The following is a 23,113-nucleotide window of genomic DNA, read 5'->3' as shown; positions in this document are numbered from 1 at the left end:
CCCGCCCCGCGCCCGCTTACCTGCCGGGGTCGCTCCGAAGATTCGCACCACCGGCACCTTCTTGACAGGGGTCTGGGTGAGGGGGGATTGGCAGGTATCCAGCCCCTGCAGCGGGCTGGCCATGTAGTAGTCTGCAGTCACTATCCTCACTGAAAACATGTTAGCCGCCGCCGCCACTGCCTCCCTTCACTGGCGACCCGGCAGCGGCAGCAGCAGCGGCGGCGGCTCCCTCCGCAGCGGCGGAGCCCCCTCCCCTTCTCGGCTCGGCCCCCTCCCCTCACACACAGACACCTCGAGGAGCGGCGGCGGGCGGGGCGGTGTAGGCGCTGCTGCCGCCGCCTCCTCAGGAGCACCCGGCAAGAGGCCGCAGGAGAGAAGCCCTCGAGCTTTCGTCGGTGCTGGTGCTGCCGCCACTGCCGCGGCCGCCGGGAATCACACGGGCTCCTCGGTCCCAGGCTGCAGCTCTTGTTGCCATGATGATGATGTCACGGACGCAACCACTGGGGGAGGGGAAAGGGGGGTGTGTGTGGCGAAGGGAGGGCTGCGAGTAGTGCGGGGGAGGGGGCTCGGCGGGAAAGGGAGCGAGCGGGCGGGCGCCCGGGCGGAACACGGAGGGCGGGGGCCGAGAAGGTGCTTTCTCCCCCGCCCCCGGGGCACGCAGTGAGGGAGGCGGCCGGCGGCCAACAGGGCCCGCGCGGGATCGATGACTCGGCCGGCGGGCACGGTCACCTGGGTGAGGGGCAGCGGAAGGGGCGGCAGAGCACCGATCTCATGGATGGGCTTCGAGGGGCTTGCGGGAGGGGTGCGCCAGTGTTCGGGGCCGTTTTGGCGGCTATGCGGGATTGGCAGGAGCTGCGGTGCTCACAATTGCCTCGCCGACCGCCATTTCACATCCAGCAGAGGAGGCGGGGGCAGCCGCGGAGACAGTTTTTCACAAGGTAAGAAAATTCGCCCGCGGGAGGAGGGAGGCGAGGCGCAGATCTCGTGCCGCTGCGGCCTCGCGGGAGGGAAGGGCGGGCTGGCGGGCGGGCGGCGGAACGGGAGGGGCCGGGTGCGGACGCAGCCGGCCCTTCTCAGGTAACGCCGCGGCTCCGCGCGTGGCCCGGGGGCGGTGCGAAAGGTGGGGGCGCGCGGGCGCGGGCTTCGGCCTATAAAAGGGCCGCCCTGGCGCTCCCCCTTCCCGAACGTGCCGCGCGAGCCGCCGTGCTCCCTCCTCCCTGCTGCTGCAGTGTCTGCGCGGGGCCATTTAATGAGATCTGTTCACGCACGGCTCTTAGCTTTGCGAGGGGTTGGCATATCCAGTGCACAGGGATTTCCCACTACCGTGTTTTTCTCCCGCCCCTTTCCTTCGCTCTCGCCCTAATATATCCTTCGTTGGTTTCCTCGGCCCCGCAGGCTGCGTCCCGGGCACGCGCAAGTACATGTAAGGACATGTCAGCTCCCGGTGACCTCCCTCCTCCCTCGTCGCTCCTCCCCCAGCGGAATGTAGGATTAACAGCCTTTCCGAGAAAATTTTGGCCAAAGAAAAAGGCCTGTGAAAGTCACCGCGTTTGACGTGGCCTCCTCGTGTTTTTCACTAACAGGTTATGCAGGGTTTTACTACCCGAAGGCGTAAAAGCACCACCTTGGGGAAGGGCCGTTTTGAATAAACAACTTTATTCAAAAATCGAGAGGGGGTGAAGCGATGCAGTTAGGGAATTTTTGTTTTAAAGAGTAGTAACATGCAACTGGCTTGGCTATTAAATTGGAACCAAGGGGTTCCTCTCTGACTTGGCTGCTGATATTGGGCGTGACCTTGGACAAATAATTTTGTTTCTTTGGGCTCAGTTTCTACATATGTAAAACGGGAAGGTTTCTCTTAAAAACTCACCCTGAAGGGTTTCTTCTCAACAAAAAGATGTAAACTGTAGGAGGCGGAAAGCGTGGGTTCAAGTTCGAAATTTGTCCCTGAATTAGGACCCTTGACACATTTCTAACCCATCCAAAGTAGAGATCGTTCTTTTACATTTATGTGTTATACAGGTGCATTTGAATAGTTACCAGGTTGCCATGTATTTGAAGTGGTGTGAGAGCTACTCGTTTGGAACCGTTGTGGATTTTCAAATAGGAAAATCAAAAGGCCCAAAAGGGACAGGTCACTGGTAAGAAGCTGTCTATAAATTCCCTAACATATAAATGCTAATAAGAACTTACGCTCCGAGGGATTTGAGACTGATTACTACAGTAAATTACCTTGTAGTTTTTAACCTCAGAGCATGATTATAAACATAGGTGGCAAGATTTCTACTAACATGCTGGAAATTAGTTAATATTTTTAAGAGGCAAAATCTCTTAATTTGAAATTTTAGAAGGCTATAGAAGTGATTTTAAAATATGACTACCATGCTAAAATGTATTTTTGGTAAAATAAATATTTTGTACATGCCGAATGTCAGATACACAATACCAGTGATTCTCAGTGTTCCATGACACCTAGCATTCTTTAAATGTTAGTATTTTGGCTCTTACTGAATTACATTTTTGGGTATGGGGCCTGGGAATCTGTATTGTTAGCAACACTACCTGCCACCGCGTGATTCTTAAGCAAAATAAAATTGAGAATCCTTGTACTATATTATAATCAGTGTATCCATAACTTTTAAATTATAATATTCCTAACTAGAAAATGATAAAAGCATCAAATTAACAGATTTGTTATTTCTAGAAAATGGTTTCTTTCCCCTTACCTCTTGAATCAACATTATTTACTTTAAGAAAAGGCAGTTGCAACCACAAGTCAAATCCTTCTAGAACTCCAAGAATGTTCACTCTTGAAGAAAAACATTTGCAGCATGAAATTAGGAATGTTGTGTTCATTGCATGTAATTTAGTTTTAAGTTGATGCTCAAATTGAAAACCTGACAATAACCCCCTAATTAACCACTATCAAATGGGTTTTATAAATATATTCTTCCTGAAGTAAGAAAATGTTCTGGAATTTTGAGTCAGAGAATGTGAAGTTTAAACCATCATTTAGCTAAGTGATCACTTATTTTTTGGAATTTTTTTCCTCATCTGTGAAATGGATAGTAATTTCTGTTTTAACTTCTCAGGGATGTTATAAGGCTCAAACGAGATAATGTATCTGAAAATATGGTAAAATGTTCATATCCAGAAGTCTGATTCATCGAGAAACAGTAAAATCACTTGGAATTGCCTTATCTACATACAGTAGGAGAAATGCAAAAATTGAACTCTATACTTAATATCCTTAATGCTTTTTCTTTTTTTTTTTTTTGAGACAGAGTCTTGCTCTGTCGCCCAGGCTGGAGTCCAATGGTGCAATCTTAGTTCACTGCAACCTCTCCCCACAGGTTCGAGTAATTCTCCTGTCTCAGCCTCCCGAGGAGCTGGTACTACAGGCATGTGCCACCATGCCTGGCTAATTTTTGTATTATTAGTAGAGATGGGGTTTCACCATGTTGGCCAGGCTGGTCTTGAACTCCTGACCTTGTGATCTACCCACCTTGGCCTCCCAAAGTGCCAGGATTACAGGTGAGAGCCACCGTGCCCGACTGCATTTTTTTTTTAAGTGGCTATTTCTTGCCAGGAGATTTGAGATACGGTGGGAAACAAAACAGACATGGTCCCTTCCCTTATAAGGTTTATAGTCTAGCATCGTAAAAATGTATTTTAATCATATCAATTAACATTTAATCATCTCTTCTAGTTCACTGACGTATACTTACCATGTCTGCCTTTAGTAAAAGCCTACCAAGTCTCCTTTACTGATACTGTTCAACATCTGTTAACATCTGCCTGTTAGCAGTTTATAATCTAGAACAGACAGTAGTAGCTACCATACTTTTGTGGCAGATACTATAAGATGGCTGATTCAGTATTCATCTAACCCTCTTTTTGCTTATTTTTCTGTACTTTGAAAGATGGAAAACAAACTACAGTTCTCAGACTCCCTTGCAGCTAGATTGCTGGAGTGAGATCAATGGTGTGATCAGTAAATGTTTAACAATGGCTCAAGAAGAGGGAAGGCCCTAATTTGTAGCATTGGCCAATTCAGTTTGCTTTCTTTTTTAGGAACAGGGTCTTATGATGTTGCCCAGGCTGGTCTTGAACTACTAGGCTCCTCCCACTTCAACCTGCCAACTAGTTGGGACTACATGGTACAAATATGCCCCCTACCAGAGTGACTTCAGTAAATGTGGAGTTAGTTGGAAAGGATGCTGACAGTCAGAAGCTGGCTTCAGTATATGACCTAGTTTCCAGCAATCAGATGTACCCATTCAGGACATGGATGTGACAGCAAGCAACATGATGCTTCAGCTGCACTCAGGGAGATAGTGTCTTCTGACAAATACCATGAAGGAGGTATCGAGTTCTTCTGGGTAGGTAGGGAGGAGTTGTGGCATCTGTTTTAGAGTCTTAGGTGCTGACTGGCAGGCAGTGCTGGGATGGGTTTCCACTAGAATAGCTTTGTAATGTGGGATGGGTGGGTGTTCTTTGTGGTTTATTTTTTCTTAAATGTTGTTTCCAGCTATGTTTATCTAAGTCTGGTTCTCTGGCCCTCTGAGAGATCTGTGAGCTAAATAGTATCTTTTACTGCCTTTTTGCTTCAACCAGCCCAGTCACAGCCAGCTACATAATTTGTGGGGCCCAGAGCAAAATGAAAATGTAAGGCCTCTTGTTCCAACACAGGGGAAAATGTGCTGTTATCTGTACTAAAATATAAAGCTTTTTCTTTCTTCTGTCTTTGCTCTCTCCACTTGTCATAGTGTTTTTAAATTTACTTTTTAATGTCATTCTACGAGAAAAAAAATTAAATTTTTTAATTCTTAGGATGAGTTTTACCATTCATCTTTGTATTATGTAATGCCATTTTAAAATGCAAGTATAAGAGCATTTCAATTGTATTTGGAATCACCAAAATTATACAATTCATAGCTTGTAAATGCATATGTATTTTGTGCTATCAGAACAGTGTAAACTCTGCACAAAACCAACTCAACTATTTTTATTTTGCTTCTTGATGTGCACATATTCTACCAATATTCTCTGTCTTCTGCTTACTGATGAGTAAGGAAGGATGAGAGGAAAGGGAGCGCTGAGTTGCCCTACTTTCCTTTCATTCTTTGTCATCATTTTTCGTGTAAATGGTTGACTAATAGTGGGAAGTAACACATGAGTAAGGAAGGATGTGATGTAGTCACTTGTGTTTCTTAAAGATGCTGTTGCCTTCTTTCTGCACCTGAAGCAAGTTCTGATTTGAATGAAAACTGTAGCCTCTTGGAACTGTCTGTGCCTCCGCTAACTCAGTCATAGATGTTATATGCTTGTTTTGTATTAAATTTGTTACTCTCTTGAGTTCCAGCACCTCATAGGTCCACCAGAATCCTTTGTCATAAGGCATCATGGAGACCATATGCAAATAGAATGGCAAGGAAGAAAGCATACATACCTCTGCTTGCATGTTATGCTCTGCTATACCACTGGACTTACAAAACAGATAGTCAAACATAAAAGTATTATAATTTTCAAGACAGTGACTGCAGAGCATTAAACCAAGCACTGGGCCCTGTGTGACTATACATGTCCGCATGTTCATGAAGTTGATGACTCTGAGCTCTTGGGTTTCTCAAATGGGACTTCTGGCATTTGGGTGAAACAGTTTTTCGTTGTGCAGGACATTTAACATCCCTGGCCCCTGTGCACTACATGCCACTGTAACAATGAAAAATTCCCCATGTATTTCTAAATGTCCCCAAAGAGAAGTTGCCACTCTCCACTGAAATCCTAGAGTGGACTCCACTGTGTATAGCTATGAACCATGAGCCACTACAGAGTTGAGTTAAAAAGGATTTGGAGTTAAAAAGGATTTCAAATTTTTATACCCTGGACAGCAGAATTATGATGACTTTTTCCTATTGTCAGAAAAATAATACCACCTACATTGATGATGAAACAAATATTTGAGATAACAATTCAAAGGTGGTTAGTGGGTTCTGTGTGTCACGTAAAAATGGTAGTTGACTCCAGATAGATGGCAATTTCTGATAGTTTAAAAAAAAAAAAAAAGCAGAGTACCACAGAAAAGCAAAGAGAACCATCTTACCTTCATTATCTTCATCAGGTAGCCCCCCCAGGAAAAACTAAGAAAGTTGTCATAATAAGGTATGCTACTCTTATTACGTTGGATTTGGAATTTAGTTTCATTATGTTTATTTTTTTTTTAAGGTATAGTTCTTCATTTAAGAATATTAACATTGTCAGGGCCGGCACAGTGGCTGAACCCTGTAATCACAGCACTTTGGGAGGCCAAGGCGGGAGGATTGCCTGAGCCCAGGAGTTTGAGACCAGGCTGGGCAACATGGCGAAAATCCATCTTTACAAGAAATACAGAATTTAGCTGGGTGCGATGGTGCATGCCTGTAGTCCCAGCTACTTGGGGGCTGAGGTAGGAGGATAGCTTGAGCTTGGGGAGGTCAAGACTGCAGTGAACCTTGAGCCTCATGAGCAAAGGATTCTGGTGGACCTATGAGGTGCAAGAGCTCAAAGGAGTAATAAAGTTAATATAAGACAAACATGTTACATCTGTGGCTGAGTTACTGGAGTCGTAGTGTTGCCACTGTACTGCAGCCTGGGCAACAGAGGGAGACCCTGTCTCAAAAAAAAAAGTTCCAGTTCTATAGACCTGATTCTGCCTTTGCTAACTGTGAACGTCGGTTTCTATGAACCTCAGTTTTCTCTGCAATAAAACAGGGGCAAAAGTATACTTACCTTAGGTTCTAAATCATTTCATGAAAAGTGAATTCATTAGAAAAGTAAGTTTACCAAGAATACATTTATTGGTCAGGCATGATGGCTCACACGATGGGAGGCAGAGGTGGGAGGATTGCTTGAGCCCAGGAGTTTGAGACCAGCCTAGGCAACATGGTGAAACCCTGTGGGACTGAGAGTTTGCTTGGTTGAGAGGTGGGGGGATCACTTGAGCCCAAGAGGTCGAGGTTGCTGCACCACTGGACTCCAGCCTGGGTGGCAGAGCAAGATCATGTCTCCAAAAAAAAAAAAAAATACATTTATTAAATACATTCAGGGTGAATATTCTCTAAAACAAGTATTTGGTAAATGTAGCAAACAGATTCATTGGCAAATTACCTTTTAGCAAATTGGACTGCTTTCCATTCCTATTAGGGATATTATAAGGATTAAACGAAGTATTGCCAAAAATACTTAGCGTAATTCTGAATACTCCTTAGCTGTAATCCCCCCGCCAACATTCATAATTCAAGTCCTGCCTATTCTTTCTCCTGAATATTCCCCATTTCTGCCCACATAATCATTGTCCTTTTGTAGCCTTTCACTAGCTTTAGGTATACTATTGCGGTAGTCACTTGTTTGGTCCCTTGGCTTATTCCCCACTAATTTTATTTTCTACTGTACTGCAAGGGTGATCTGTCTACCACATAAATTTTAAGTTATCATCTATGTCAAATTATCATCTGTTGCCATGAAAACAGTGTTTATGGCATACCACCTTCATGATTTGACCTAGGTAGATATTCGGCTTCATAACTTTTCACCTTTTCCGTTTATCTTCTAGTACACTGAGGTATTATAGCTTCGTAAACATGCCATTCTTTTTGAAAAACTATCACATCTCTGTGCATTTGCCTTTCTAACTGGCATAGTACATTCTTCCTTCTTGTTTCCTGGCAAAATTCTTATTTATCTTCCAAGTTTTAGCTCAAATGCCACTTTCGTGTAAAGGTTTCCCTGATTTCCTCAGATTTAGGTGTTATTTCTAGCCTTCCACTTCTTTTTGTACATGCTTCTATTATAATGCTTACATTATTGTAGTTGTTTGTTAGTCTGTCATTCTAATAGACTGCTATCTTCTTGAAGGAGCAGACCGTGTCTTTTCATCTTTTATATACTAGATCCAAGTATAATGCCTAGAATATAAGTTACCAGCATTTATTGAATTAAAAAAATTTAAAAATCTGTTTACAACTCTCTCTACTGCCTGCCCAACAGCCCTCCATTACATAGCAGTAAGCTAAGACCCAAAGAAATAAAGCTGTTTAGTGAGAACACATGCCTCCAAACTCCAGATTTATTACTTTTGCTCCTATACTTAGGGAATCTTCTGAGCAGCGTCTATGTAAGTAGTCATTTCTGTTGTCAGAAAGACTTGTCTTGTCACTGTTTTTTCATTCATCTTTAAGGAGTAGGTAGAAGGGTATAGTGATTTGACAAGAGTGGCAGTATTTTCTTTCTTATTCAATCATTTAGATACTTTATTTGTTTTCGAGAAATTTGGTTGAGTTCAAGCTAAATTTTTTTTTTTTTTTTAGAAATTATTTTAATAGAGATGAGGTCTCACTATATTGTCCAAGCTGGTCTCAAACTCCTGGGCTCAGGCGATCCTCCTGCCTCAGCCTCCCAAAGTGCTGAGATAACAGGTGTGAGCCACCATGCCCTGCTAAATTATTCTTTTTGAGACAGGGTCTCACTGTCACCCAGGCTGGTATGCAGTGACCCAATCTCAACTCACTGCAGTCTTGACTTCCCAGGCTCAAGCAATCCTCCCACCTCAGCCTCCTGAGTAGCTGGGACTACAGGCGTGCACCTCTACACCCAGCTAATTTTCGTATGTTTTTAGAGACGGGGTTTCACTATGTTGCCCAGGCTGGTCTCGAATTCCTGAGCTCAAGTGATCCATCTGCCTTGGCCTCCCAAATTGCTGGGATTGCAGGTGTGAGCCATGGCACCTGGCCTCAAGCTAAATTATTCTTTTTGTCATCCCTTCTCTTTCCTTCACTCTTAGATAACTCAGTTTTCTTAACTACTGTAGGGTCAAATGTCTGAATCATTTGGTCCAGTGGTTCTCAACCAGGGGTGATTTTTGCCTCCCTAGGGGACATTTGGCAAAATATCTGGAGGCATTTTTGATTATTACATCTTACAATGCATAGGGCAGCCCCTACAGCACAAAGAATTATCAGGTCCAAAGTGTCAATATTGCAGGTGTTGAAAAACCCTGGCCTAGTTTAAAGTAAATTTTTACCCAGCCCCTTCATCCAGTCTCTTGCCTTTATGAAACCATGATGGAAAAGAAACTCATTCCCTTTCAGAGGGATTTGGAAGGCCTAAATAAGTATGACAAACTTTAGAGGCAATTGCTGTCAACCATACAAAGTCCCAAAAGGCTTTATGCAGGTTTCTGCAGTTTCTCCGTAGAACCTTCCTGGGTACAAGGTAGGCACATAAATATTTATTGCCTAAATGAATAGTAATAAAATAATTCTTGGCCAAAAGATGTATTTCATGTCTTTTATTTTTTTCTCTTTAAACTAAAGGAAAGTCAGATTTATCATGTGGTGAGAGATGAATTTCCTGAACAGAGATCTCTCTATTCGTTTTAACCAATTAATTTACTCGGTTACTCAGAGAAGCAAAACTTTTCTGAAACAACTCTTCCACTTCTGTAAATTAGCAGTAATAGTCTTAAAGAAGGAACCGGTGAGCGTATAAATTAAAGATGATGTTTGAGGAACAAAAAATTAAAAAAACTTTCAGAATAGAGTAATATTAGAACTGATGCCTGAGCTTTCCAGGACCCTCATTTAAATTACATATCCGGAATTGATACCGGAGCATTTCCAATGGATTATATTACAGATAGGCAGGAGGAGACCAAACACACATAGAGTAAGGATAGATAAAATTCCCAATTTAAATAATTAAGATGCAAAATCTCAGAAGCAAGGTATCTATTTGGATCAACATATCTCAGGGTAGTTTCCCCTGGCCCCAAAGTTTATTGCATTTTAATAATCACAGTGTAAATCACATTCCAGAAAAACTCCCACTAGAAAGCTTTTTACTGAGACTGGGCAGGGTGGCTTATCCCTGTAATTCCAGTATTTTGGAAGACCAAGGTGAGATAATTGCTTGAGCCCAGAAGTTTGAGACCAGCTTGGGCAACATAGTGAGACCTTGTCTCTACAAAAAATTAAAAATTAGCAAGACGTGGTGATGTATGCCTGTAGTCCCAGCTACTCAGGAGGCTGAGGCAGGAAGATCGCTGGAGCCCAGGAAGTTGAGGCCGCAGTGAGCCGTGATCACCACTGCACTCCAGCCTGGGTCACAGAGCAAGACCCTGTCTCAAAAAACAAACAAATGCAGAAAACTTTGCTATTGACACTGGATTCTCCTAGATTTTGCCTTACTTTACATCCTCATTCCAGAAGCCAGAAAAGACTACTTATTCTCAGATGTATAAATATAGATGTCCTATTTCTTCATTTTCTCAATAAAATGTATTTTTCCAATTTTAAAAGTTTTAAATGCATAGCATGAAAAATATGGAAGACAATAAAGAAAAATAGAGCATTCAGTCTCACCCAGTTGAAGTCAGGATTAACATTCTAGTCCATTCTGTTTCTAGAAAATTTTTCTGTAAATATATTACATAGAGAAAGTAATGTCCTAGTTTTTTCACTTTGCATTAAAACAAGCATTTTTCATGTAAATTAAAACTCTACATATACATTGTTTTAATGGCTGCAAAATATGCTGTGTTGTGGACATACGATAATTTACCTAACCATTTTCCCACTGTTGGCCAACAACAGAATCGTTCAAATTTTATATTATCATATATATCACACTGAGCATTTTTAGGCTGAAAATTGTGCTCCATTTTGGATCCTATCCTGAATTTTTCAAGGAACTTACTTTATAGTTCACTGTTTGATATCACCAGTTCTTGGTACATGGCATGTTCTTTCTCCACAGAAGAGAGAATTGCATGTGATACTCATTCTGCCTAGTTTGCTCTTCCTTTCCCTGTCTCTTTTTGCCCAGTTAACCCACTCTTTTCTTTCTTAAAGATTTCAGTAAGTAGGAGTAGGGACCTTCCTGTGACAGTACTTACTCAAAATATTATAAAATTGGAATAGGAAAAAGATATTTTAGTAGAGATTTTTTTTGTTGTTCGTTTGCTGTTTTTACTTGAAATTCTGGGATACATGTGCACAATGTGCAGGTTTGTTACATAGGTATACATGTGCCATGGTGGTTTGCTGCACCTGTCAACCCATCATCTGGGTTTTAAGCCCCGCATGCATGAAGTATTTGTCCTAATGCTCTCCCTCCCCTTGTCCCCCACCCCTCAACAGGCCCCGGTATTTGTTGTTCCCCTCCCTGTGTCCGTGTGTTCTCATTGTTAATAGAGGTTTCATGTGTTATAATTACATCAACTTAACTGTTATCTCTTCACTCAGTCACCTATTTATTTTATTTTACTTCATTTTATTTTATTTTATTTTATTTTATTTTTGAGACAGTCTCACTCTGTCACCCAGGCTGGACTGCAGTTGCACAGTCTTGGCTCACTGCAACGTCTGCCTCCCGAGTTCAAGCAATTCTCCTGCCTCAGCCTCCCAAATAGTTGGGATTACAGGTGCCCGACACCACACCCAGCTAATTTTTGTATTTTTAGTAGAGACGGGGTTTTGCTATGTTTGGCCAGTGTGATCTCAAATTCCTGACCTCAGGTGATCTGCCTGCCTCGGCCTCCCAAAGTGCTGGGATTACAGGCATGATCCACTGTGCCTGGCCCTGTCGCCTATATTAAACATGCATTTTATTGCTCAGTTCTAAGCTTTTTGTATTATTTTAACTTTTTATTAACTCACTGATATTTATAAAATCCTATGTTAAATGATGTGGTTTTTTTTTTTTTTTTTAAGAGTAAGACATGGTCCTAGACTCCAGTATTATATAATTGACCAATAAGCTGTAAGTTTCTTGACGTTAGGAATCATATTCTACAGTTTCCTTTTTTCTTTTAAGACAGGGTCTTGCTCTGTTGCCCAGGCTGGAATGCAGTGACACAATCACACTTCACTGCAGCCTTGACCTCCTGGGCCTAACCGATTCTCCCACCTCAGCCTCCTAAGTAACTGGGGCCACAGGTATGTGCTACTGCTCCTGGCAATGATTTTTTTTTTTTTTGAGACTGAGTCTTGCTCTGTCCCGCAGGCTGGAGTGCAGTGGCGCGATCTCGGCTCACTGCACGCTCCGTCTCCTGGGTTCATGCCATTCTCCTGCCTCAGCCTCCTGAGTAGCTGGGACTACAGGCTCCCACCACCAATTTTTTTTTATTTTTGTAGAGATGGAGTCTCCCAATGTTGCCCAGGCTGGTCTTAAACTCCTAGGCTTAAGGGATCTTCCCAGCTGGGCCTCCCAAAGTGCTGGGATGGATGATAGGCATGAACCACCATTCCCGGCCTGTTTCCTTTTTCCCTTTGCACAGTACCAGATATATGGTTGGTACTGCAGAAATAATTTCCCCCTGCCCTCTACATTGATCATTTGATGACCAAATAGTGTCCATCTAGCCACTTATTTATGACTTGTACAAAACATTCCGCTTTCTGAGGTAGACAGTGATATTCTGAAGCCATAGGTAAGAGTAATTTTCAGTTTGTTGAAAGTGAACATTCTTTGTATAAAGGTCGGCCTGTCAGGAAATAGCATGCTACTGTGTTCTTTTAAGATTATTTTTAAAAACCTTTGTATATGTGTGTTTTTACGCTTTAAAAAAAAAAAAAAAGTAGTGAGAAACTACACCTAGTAGTCTCACCAGCTGTTTTCAAATCAGAACTAGGGTAATCTAGTTGTAATTTATTTTCACAAATTTATGAGAACAAGTAAATTTATCAAGTAAGATATTTTTCTTACTTGAATTAGCAGGTAATTTCATTCTCCATTCCTCTTTAGCAGGGAAAATCTAGCCTTAGGATGAAAATGTGAACCAGAGGTCCTTGCCAAGTCTGCAGAGCAGTACAAAGATTAGTTTTATGAATGAAGGAAAACACTACTCATTTTTCTTAAGCAACTGCTTACTTCTGCATTTGTATAAAATGTTTTTAGACTGAAAACTCATAGAGAAAGGGGAAGGATCCTCATTCCAGAATATCTGCTCCCCTGTACTTAGCATACTCATAGTGTTTCAAGACTTAATTTATTAAAGATGTTAAAGACTTTGGCACTTGGCTTACAGTCTTCCTCCTTCACCTGAATTCCTGCCCTCATCCTGAGTGAATTCATCACCCAAGTAGACAGCCCATCTAATACTATTGGGAAGGGAAGGTTATACTGTGTTATGTATTAGTCTTTACGTTATGCTAAAGTATGGTGTTACAATTCTCCTTTGCAGACCCAAAATTAACAATAGGCTGAATCATTTGATCATCATTCCCTCTGACTCTAACGTAGCTTTTGTCCTTCCCTGTTTTACTTTACAGTTTTGGGTCTAGTTCATCTGATAGGGTACATTTCTAATATTTTTTAAAATTAATATTTATTCAATCAAAAAGAGCATGTCTTAGACATCATGGGATGAAATGATAACTGAAGGAAAATAACTCCTAAAAATAGTTACCCTATTTAAAGAAGCTTTTGTAAATCAAAGTAATCTCTAGTTGTAATTCAGGGCCAGAGGTCTTAGGCCCAGGTCCCTTGAGTTTTTTCATTCTTGAGTTTCCCAGCTTCCCCCTTCTGCTCTCAAAGATTTTCTAAAAACATACTCTTTTTTTCCCCTGTAGTAGCAGGGAAAACAGCACTATTTGGGTGGGGAATAGTGATGGGGCCTATTAGTATGTATAGGTCATTTATTGAATGATAGTAGAGCATTCCGGTAAGTGTTTAAACTCTGCAGTCCAATTTCCCTACTTATCTGCTCCATAACTTGAGCAAATTACTTTCTGTGCCTCATTTTTTCTGTCTGTAATAAACAAATAATAATAGTAGTACCTATCTCATAGTGTTGTTGTGAAGATTGAATTACATATATTAAATGAGTTAACACCTTAGACTGCTAAGCACTCAATAACTGTAAGCTATTCACAATTTAGAGGCAGCTTCTCCATTTCCTAAAATATACTTATTCATCAAGAAGAATGATATAATAGTGAAAGGTAGGAGTTTTTAAAATTCTGTTGATTGGATGTAAAAAGTAGATTCTTAGAATTTCAAATAACCCAAGAAATTATTTATACCATTAGTTCTTAACCAGTAATATGCATCAGAATCATTTATGAGGTGTTGTAAAGATACATTTATCTAGGCCCTTTCTTCTCATATCTACCAAGTCAGAATGCCCACAGGCAATTCCAGTGCAGTCTTCCTGTCAAGACCATTGAAATGATCCAAGTCTTTAAATTTTATGATGAAGAAATTGAGACTCAGAGAAAGTAAATGACTTGCCAAAGATCCCATAGGGCAAGTGAGATTCAGGTTACCTACCTCCTTGGTAAGCGATCTTTCTATTCTGTGTTGCCACCAAATATATTAACTTTTAAAGGACCTAATATGAGAACTTATCTTTCTGTCAGTTATATCAGGAAAAATAATATAGGCTTTAAAACTTACTTTATTCAGCATTTAAATCAAAATAACAAATTTCTGGCCAGACATGGTGGCTTGCATCTGTAATCTCAGCACTTTGGGAGGCTGAGGTGGGAGAATCCCTTGAAGCCAGGAGTTTGAGACTAGCCTGGACAACATAGTGAGACTTTATCTCCATAAATAACTTAAAAAACTAGCCAGGTGTGGTGGTGTGCACCTGTGGTCCCAGCTACTAGAGAGGCTGAGGTGGAAGGATTGCTTGACCCCAGGATATCAAGGCTGCAGTGAGCCATGATCACACTACTGCACTCCAGCCTGGGAAACAGGGTGAGATAGTGTCAAAAAAAATTTTTTTTTATTTTTACAACTTATGCAGAGGACTATTGCACCTTTATAGTAGAACTTAAAGTGAATTTTACTGTCCTTTTCGTGAGGACATTAGTCTTTGCCACAATGCTTACTACTAATGAGTCTAAGAAAACGCTGTGTGGGACAGAGAGTTGCTTGATCCAACCTCACAGATTGACAGGCAAACAAATGTTTTATAGGGCAAGGTAGCTGTAGGAATTAAACTTTTTAGAACTTTCAGTAACAGAATATGTACTTCTCATGATTAGAGTTTCTTAAACATTTTTAAGGATTTTTAAAACTTTATAAAATAATCTCAGAATTTTCTAGTCTGTGAACAGTTCATGTGGAAAAATCAGTGGTTATTATGTACACTGTTATTGCAGCTTCACTGAAAGATTAAAAATCTAAAAAATACAGTAAAAATAAGTTCTGAGATTTTGTATTGATGTTGGGTGTTGTGATACTCTCTCTCTTAAAATATGTTTTTCATTTTCCATAATATAAAGGAATCAAAAAATACATTACAACTTATATGTGAACTTGTGCAAATGTGTGAAACAAATTAAGGTGACAGGGCAGAAGCAAGAAAATGAAGCTCAAATGAAATCTACCTCTCAAAGCAGGTTCTATTTAATTTCTCTATATTTGCTATTATAAATTTTTTATTTTCATGTATGTGTTTCTTTGCTAGAGGTGATAATTGGGTGCCAACCTGACTTCCAATTTTTAGGTGATTATTTTATAACAAACCACTCAGCTTGATGGATGCACTGCACAGCCTCCCCTCCAAAGTCCACCATTCCAGATCCTTATCAATATGTTATGACTACTTTTGCCTTTACTGTGTCTCTGCCTGATTCCATACCCTTGGCTCTACATTTCATCTCAGGTTCTGTTTTCTACATTTTCACTTGATGCTTGTTCCTGGCATTTGAATCTCCATTCTACCTGATGATCTTTGATTTAGACTCACCATCCAGTTCCAAGCTGCTAGGATTTATTACCCTCTGATTTCAGCAGCTCAGAAATCCCTGGCACAGTCACAGGCTGGCTACCTCAAGGGGACCAGCCCCAAACACTAGTGCTATATTATAAACATCCATTTATTCATCTTTTTAACAGATTTTACTTATTGCCCACTGTGTGTAAGGCACTACAGAAGTTTCTGGGGATATAGAAGATTAGCGGCAGAAAGCTCTTAAGTCTCTTAAAATCTGGTAGGACAAATAATACAACTACATAATGATAATTTAAGATAGTATGTGTGCAACTACTAGAAGTTATATATAGAAACAGGACAGTAATTAACAAAAGCTTCAAATAGATCTTAAGTAATTAAGGAGCATAGGGTACAAGGATACATTACCAATAACCTAGAGTGGTAGGTTACTGACAGGTGGCATCTTAACTAGACTTTGAAGGTAAGATAGGGGAGAGATCATGGAAGACAGATACTAGAAAAACTGGAACCAACAAGAACAGAAAAAATGTTTTTTGTTGTTGTTGTTGTTTTTTGTTTTGTTTTGTTTTGTTTGGAGTCGGAGTCTCGCTCAGTTGCCCAGGCTGGAGTGCAGTGGTGTGATCTCGGCTCACTGCAAGCTCCGTCTCCCAGGTTCATGCCATTTTCCTGCCTCAGCCTCCTGAGTAGCTGGGACTACAGGCACCCGCCACCATGCCCGGCTAATTTTTTTTTTTTTTTTTTTAAGAAACAAGCTCTTTTACTTTATCAAATTGCTTTTTTTTCAAATTATTATACTTTAAGTTCTAGGGTATATGTGCACAACGTGCGAGTTTGTTACATATGTATACATGTACCATGTTGGTGTGCTGCACCCATTAACCCATCATTTACATTAGGTATATCTCCTAATGCTATCCCTCTCCCCTCCCCCCTGCCTACAATAGGCCCCGGTGTGTGATTTTTTTTGTATTTTTAGTGGAGACAGGGTTTCTCCGTGTTAGTCAGGATGATCTCTATCTCCTGACCTTGTGATCCGCCCATCTCGGCCTTCGGAAAAAATGTTATGTTAAATCTTATTTATCCAGACTGTTTGACAGTGTCATGAGGAGTAGAAGAAGGCTTAGGAAAATTGGTTAGAACCAAGCTCTGGAAGGCTTTGAATGGTGAAGAGTTTAGAGTTGGCAAGCATGTATTGGACAGTCAGAAGGTTTTGAGCAGGAAATGAAACGATAATTGGCTTGATTTAGCAGTGGTATGTAGGAAGGATTTGGTGATGAGGCAGTAAGCCAGCAGAGACTATAAACTAGTCATTTAAAGTAGGGGAGGGTCTGGAGATGACTTTCTTCATATCATTAAATCCTGTTATTTGTGAGGCACTGAGGTAGGTGCTGGGGATAGAACGAGGACTAGGTCCTTGCCATAAGGGAGTTTTCAGTCTAGTCAGAGACATTGATATCTTAAAGGCTCCTTGAGGGGTCTCTATCCAGAATTTGGTACTCTGCTTCTGACTCTTGCCTGATTACTAGGCGATTAGATCCTCAGTTTACAATGGTTGTGTTTCCTACCCTCTCAAACTGCTTTTGCATTTTTTGTGTCAGCTAAGGCAAAAATATTGCAACCACTTGTATATGGAGAAAAGCAATTTATTACTTAAGATAAGACATGAATACTACACCAGATAAGGCAAAGAAGAAAATGACATGTGTCTTAAAGAGATAACTGAAGATGATGTGGAGAATGAATTGGAGGTTATGTTAGGGGCAAGAAAACTAGTTAAGAGGCTGTTTTAGTAATCTACCTGCTTAATTAAGAGAGCCTGAACTAAGACAATGTGAAAGAAAAGAAGAGGAGTCCTTGGTGGCTACTTCCACCATAATCCTTTCTGTTTCTCTCTTGGTACAACTAAGGGATAAATAGGTGACTCTCATTTGGAATTGACTCTTGAACTGAGGGATTCAAAAACAAGAAACACTCAGTTTACTTCAGACTTAGGGGTAATGCTCCTACTGTCACGTAGTCTAGTTTCTGGTTCTATTTTTATTTGGAACATGGTTCTGCAGCCTTTAGTGAGCTTCCTGAAAAATCTTCATTTTGCATTACTTAGACCATTAGTTACTAGTGGCTACAATGTTAAAAATAACACAAAACAAAAACCACTATAATTGACGTTGTATGTGATACTTGAAGCACCTATGGATAACCAGGAGAAAACTGTTAGAGAGTTGGAAATACGGAACTAGAAGTGTGGTTCTCAAGGTGTGGTCACTGATGCAGCATCAGCATCACCTGGAAACTTACTAAAAATGAAAATTATCAGGTCCCACCCTAGACTTACTCTGAATAGGTAACTGTGAGTAAGGCCCCAGCAATATGAATATTAACAAGCCATCCAAGTGATTCTGATGCACATTGCAGTTTGAGGACCTACTGAACTACAGCTTGAAACAGAGATTAGGAGTAGAAATAAAGATATGTAAGTCAGATATATAACAGTCACTCTTGAGAGAATGAATAAACTCCCCAGAAGAGTGGAAGAGAGAAGATGAGCGCTTGAAGTAAATGGAGCAATCAAAGAAATAAAAACTAGTAGAGTACAATAAAAGCGGGAGAAATTTAACAGTGGTATGAAATGACCTATGCTGTCAGGTGCTGTACAGAGGCCAGCATGGATGAGGATAGTGCCAGAGCTATAAGACTGACCATTAGGAGAATTTTGGTGTCAATTAAAAGAGAAGTGGTATAGATAAGAATAAATGGCAAAGGAATGCAAGCAAAAACTAAAGGATACTTTTTGCAGCAGTTTGGGAATACAACAAAGGGAATTGGAATAGTATGGTCAGGATGAGGTTTTTCAGGGTAGATGCATCGTTTAGCTTTTGCTGTATAACAAACACTCTAAAGTGGCTTAAGACAATAATTATTATTATAACTCACGTGTCTGAGGGTTGGCTCCTCCCAGCTGGGCTTCCTCATACATCAGCAAACCTACTGGAAGCTTTACTCTAGGCTGGACAGTTATCTATCATCATCCTCCTGTGACTGTCCAGCTCACTTAGGCATATCTTTCTTATGAAGATGGAAGAAGTGTTGAAGAGGGCAAACAGAGGCCGGGCGCAGTGGCTCACACCTATAATCCCAACACTTTGGGAGGCTGAGGCAGGCAGATCACCTGAGGTCAGGAGTTCGAGACCAGCCTGGCCAACATGGTAAAATCCTGTCTCTACTAAAAATACAAAACTTAGCCGGGTGTGGTGGCACGTGCCTGTAGTCCCAGCTACTCAGGAGGCTGAGGCAGGAGAATCACTTGAACCCATTCGCGCCACTGCACTCCAGCCTGGGCGACAGAGTGAGACTCTGTCTCAAAAAAAAAAAAAAAAAAGGGCAAACAGAAACACATGGACTCCAAACTGACCCTGACACTTCTCCCTCATTCTGATAACCAAAGCAATTTATGTGGCCAACCCCATATTCAAGGAGCAGAGAAACAGAATTATCCTCTTTAGACAACTTGCAAAGTGATGTGGCAAAGGGCATGGATTCATAGAGGGATGAAGAATTGGGACCCTTAACACCACAGTAGGAGGCCGGGAGTGGTGACTCTTGCCTGTAATTCCAGCACTTTGGGAGGCCAAGGTGGGAGGATCCTTTAAGCCCAGGAGTTCGAGACCAGTCTGGGCAACATAAGGAGAACCTGTCTCTACCCAAAACAATTAAAATTAGCCATGTGTGATGGCACATGCTTGTAGTCCCAGCTTCTAGGGAGGCTGAGGTGGGAGGATTGTTTGAGCCCAGGAATTTGAGGCTTCAGCGAGCTGTGATTACACCATTGCACTCCAGCATGGGAGACAGCAAAGCAAGACCCTGTCTCAAAACAAAATAAAACACAGTAGAGATGACCCAAACATGCTTGAAAGTACAAAGAAGGAATATGTAGAATGAGGAAGAAAGAGAAGTAAGGAGAAAGACAAATAAAAGTTCAGAGAATTAACCTTTGAAAACAGAAAAGATACTTCTGGGAATGGAAAGAAGGGAATTTGATTGGGTTAAATTTAGCAAATTAAAATCCAAGATGCCCAGTTAAAATTGAATTTCAGTTAAACAGTTTTTTAGTATTAAAGTATGTCTCAAGCAATATTTGGCTCAGTACATTTCGTATTTTTTACTATCTTAAATACTATTTATGTATTTCTCTATTTGGGACATACTTAAACTAAAATTTTTTTTGATTATTGTAATTTCAAATTTAACTAGGCATCCTGTATTTGGCAACCCTACTTTGGATGAATTTTAAATATATCCATGGTAAAGTAATCTATAAAGGGATAGATGGGTATATTCAGGGATTTAGTCCTAGAAAAAGTTTGGAACCACTACTATAGATGCTGTGTAGTGTCAGCTGTGTAGTGTCAGTGAAAGGATTGCTGAGCAGTAGTGAACTCACTTAAAAAGAAGCAGCATGACTTTTCTTGGATTAAATCACTGCTAAGAAGAGTAACAGCAGAGATTGTGGTACAAGGGACCACTTTGGTTTGACTCTAGCTGGTGAGGCCTGAGCAGGAGATTTGGGCATAATTGAAATGACTAGAGTCCAGGCTGTAAAGGAAAGCAAGTGAAACCAGAAGATGAATTAGAAAGGACTGAGAGTGTGGCAGTCACAGTGAGTCAAAGAGGTGGAAGTTCACAGGGAAGAAACTCAGAATTTACAGTCTTGGGGGAATGGTTCTGTATGATAATGGGGTTAAAAATGCAATTTCACATTTACTTTTACTAAATTGAAAGAGCTCTGGAGACAAGATACTTGGTTTTGAATTCTGGTTGTGTGATCTTGGCCAAGTAATTTAAGTTCCCTGTGTCTTAGCTCTTTATCTGAAAAATAGTAATAATGATGGTTCTTGGGGCCAGGCGCGGTGGCTCATGTCTGTAATCCCAGCACTTTGGGAGGCTGAGGCAGGCGGATCACTTGAGGTCAGGAGTTCGAGACTAGCCTGGCCAACATGGTGAAACCCCGTCTCCACTAAAAACACAAAAATTAGCCAGGTGTGGTGGCATGCACCTGTAATCCCAGGTACTTGGGAGACTGAGGCAGGAGAATCACTTGAACCTGGGAGGCGCAGGTTGCAGTGAGCCGAGATCACGCCATTACACTCAAGCCTGGGCGACAGAGCAAGACTCTGTCTCAAAAAAAAAAAAAAAAAAAGGTTCTTACCCCATAGGGTTATTGTGAGGATTAAATGAAATAAACCATGTGAAATACCAAGAACACTATGTCTGGTTAAGTGTATCTATAATCACTATATATGATTGCCTTAGAGAATATTATTTTAAAGGAAAAATGGCAAGTATACATTGTATATTTTTCCTCCTTAGCTAACAAATGCTATGTTTGGTAAAAACAAGCACAATTATCTATCTGTTGAAGTTGAAGTTCACACAACTTTTACTATTTAAGGTTGTTTTCTTTTATTATACATATAATAAAAGAAATTATATTTTTTTACATATAAAATAACAGTTTTATATGTAACTGTTATTACAAGAAAATAATTATGCTCAAGTCATATCTGTCTCATTTCCCTGTAGGTGACCATGCTTTGGGATTTTCATAGTTTGAGTAATTCCTATGGGCTCTACCACCCAGCAAGTTAAAGAAGACAAGATTCCACCCCCAGGGGGTTGTGGTTCTGGGAATGTGAGCAGCTTGTTTTCATGAGATCTGCACCTTGATCTGGCCTGCTATTAGGATCTGTGGTGGTGGTGGCTGTCTTGTTTTAGTTGTTTCTTTTACACAGGTTTTTGTAAGTTATTTGCATATAAAGATTTTTGAAAAGTGAATGTTTTATGGGGGCATCTTGCTTATACAAAGAAAAATTAAAACTATTTTAAAATAATCACTCATGTGTTACACTTATCTGTTCTAAAATAAATGAAAGTATTAATGTTGTCTGGAAGGAAAATGAAGACCAGGAAAATAGCTATGCTCTTAATGTTTTAAAATAAGGTAATATTATTCTCTGTTTGAAAGGAGCCTTCTAAGGAATTACCACAGTCTCATACACAATCGACTTAAATGCATTCTTTATCTTTAAAAGGAAGCAGAATAGGATCATTGAGTAAATCACATGTGTTCACAGTCTTGTCTGGTGTAATCATATACTACACAAACACATTATTCTGTAGTCAGGAGGGGAAGGGGACATTTGAAACAGGACTTGCCCTTGAGGAGGCCTTTTTCTGTTTAAAGAATAGTGCAATGAAAGACCACACAGTAGAAGATAACAAAATATCTTCCATGCCACCCCGACTTTTACATTTTCTCATTCTCCTTTGTTCTCTAAGGACATCTGTTGTAATGATTATTCTGTAAAACTCATAGGTACCTAGCAGAAGCCATATCATATTTCATTTATTATTTTGTCTACTTATTGTTTAATATCATGCAATTGTGGGTTTTAAAAATATTCTGTTTATAAAAGATATGAAAGTATGTTATAGAAAATTTATTAGTTAACTGTAGATATCTAAAGAGTAAAAGTTTCAACTCTGAATTTAATAACATTATATCCTAGGAAGCCCAGTAGACTTTTATTAACCTACATCTTAAAAAGATAAATATACTAAAAAGAGATACTTAAAAAGAAGAATTTTCCTTTCTATATTAATTGCAGTAGATTTTTAGATACTTTAAAATAATATAGAAATAGATAAAAGTAGTGTTAAGACATTTGAAAAATTAATGGGAATATATATTTTGCTGTATGGTTCTGAAAGTACTAATTGGTAACTGAATTAAATCAAAATATCAGAGTTGAGATTAAAATAAAGAGCTAAAATAATCTCTTCAGAAACTTAACAGAGATCTTTCATTTGTACCAAACTTAGTAAGATTTGCCTCAATTCAGTTTTATTTGTGGTATATATCAGTTTTTTAAAATGTCACATGTACAGTGGCTTATGCCTGTAATCCCAGCACTTTGGGAGGCTGAGGCGGGTGGATCATGAGGTCAGGAGATCAAGACCATCCTGGCTAACACGGTGAAAACCTTTCTCTACTAAAAATACAAAAAAAGGTCGGGCGCGGTGGTTCATGCCTGTAATCCCAGCACTTTGGGAGGCCGAGGCAGGCGGATCACCTGAGGTCAGGAGTTTGAGACCAGTCTGGCCAACATGGCGAAACCCCATCTCTACTAAAAATACAACAATTAGCCGGGTGTTGTGGCAAGCACCTATAATCCCAGCTACTTGGGAGGCTGAGGCGGGAGAATCGCTTGAACCTGGAAGATGGTGGTTGCAGTGAGCCAAGATCGTGCCATTGCACTCCAGCCTGGGCAACAGAGTGAGACTCCGTCTCAAAAAAAAAAAAAAAAAGTCGGGTAAGCATTTGAAAGGCAT

At 40.6% G+C, this 23,113-nt stretch overlaps 2 protein-coding genes and 1 pseudogene across 4 annotated transcripts in view; 1 reads left to right on the top strand and 2 right to left on the bottom strand.

The window, feature by feature from the left end:
- The window catches only part of REV3L (REV3-like, polymerase (DNA directed), zeta, catalytic subunit), a 205,646-nt gene extending 204,658 nt beyond the window's left edge, over nt 1–988 (bottom strand). For all 3 annotated transcript variants that reach the window (XM_011970620.1, XM_011970619.1, XM_011970618.1), the window contains exons 1-2: nt 872–988; nt 21–500 (exon numbers count right to left, since the gene is read on the bottom strand). Coding sequence is in view for 1 of the 3 variants with exons in the window: in XM_011970618.1 (XP_011826008.1) it covers nt 21–159 (139 nt within the window). In the remaining 2 variants the exon portion in view is untranslated. The remainder of the gene's footprint in view (nt 1–20; nt 501–871) is intronic.
- LOC105532446 lies at nt 751–21,612 on the top strand. Its single transcript, XM_011970621.1, has 4 exons — nt 751–938; nt 1,396–1,423; nt 2,023–2,141; nt 21,305–21,612. Exons 1-4 carry the CDS (start codon nt 772–774, stop codon nt 21,306–21,308), a joined length of 318 nt encoding a protein of 105 aa, XP_011826011.1. The 5' UTR covers nt 751–771; the 3' UTR covers nt 21,309–21,612.
- On the bottom strand, nt 12,132–13,113 carry LOC105532445 (annotated as a pseudogene).
- Nucleotides 21,613–23,113: the final 1,501 nt, after the last annotated feature.

Source organism: Mandrillus leucophaeus, unplaced genomic scaffold (genome assembly GCF_000951045.1).
Source record: "Mandrillus leucophaeus isolate KB7577 unplaced genomic scaffold, Mleu.le_1.0 Scaffold96, whole genome shotgun sequence".
Taxonomy (NCBI): domain Eukaryota; kingdom Metazoa; phylum Chordata; class Mammalia; order Primates; family Cercopithecidae; genus Mandrillus; species Mandrillus leucophaeus.
The sequence above is the reverse complement of the archived record's forward strand: the minus strand, read 5'-3'. Positions and strand labels throughout refer to the sequence as shown.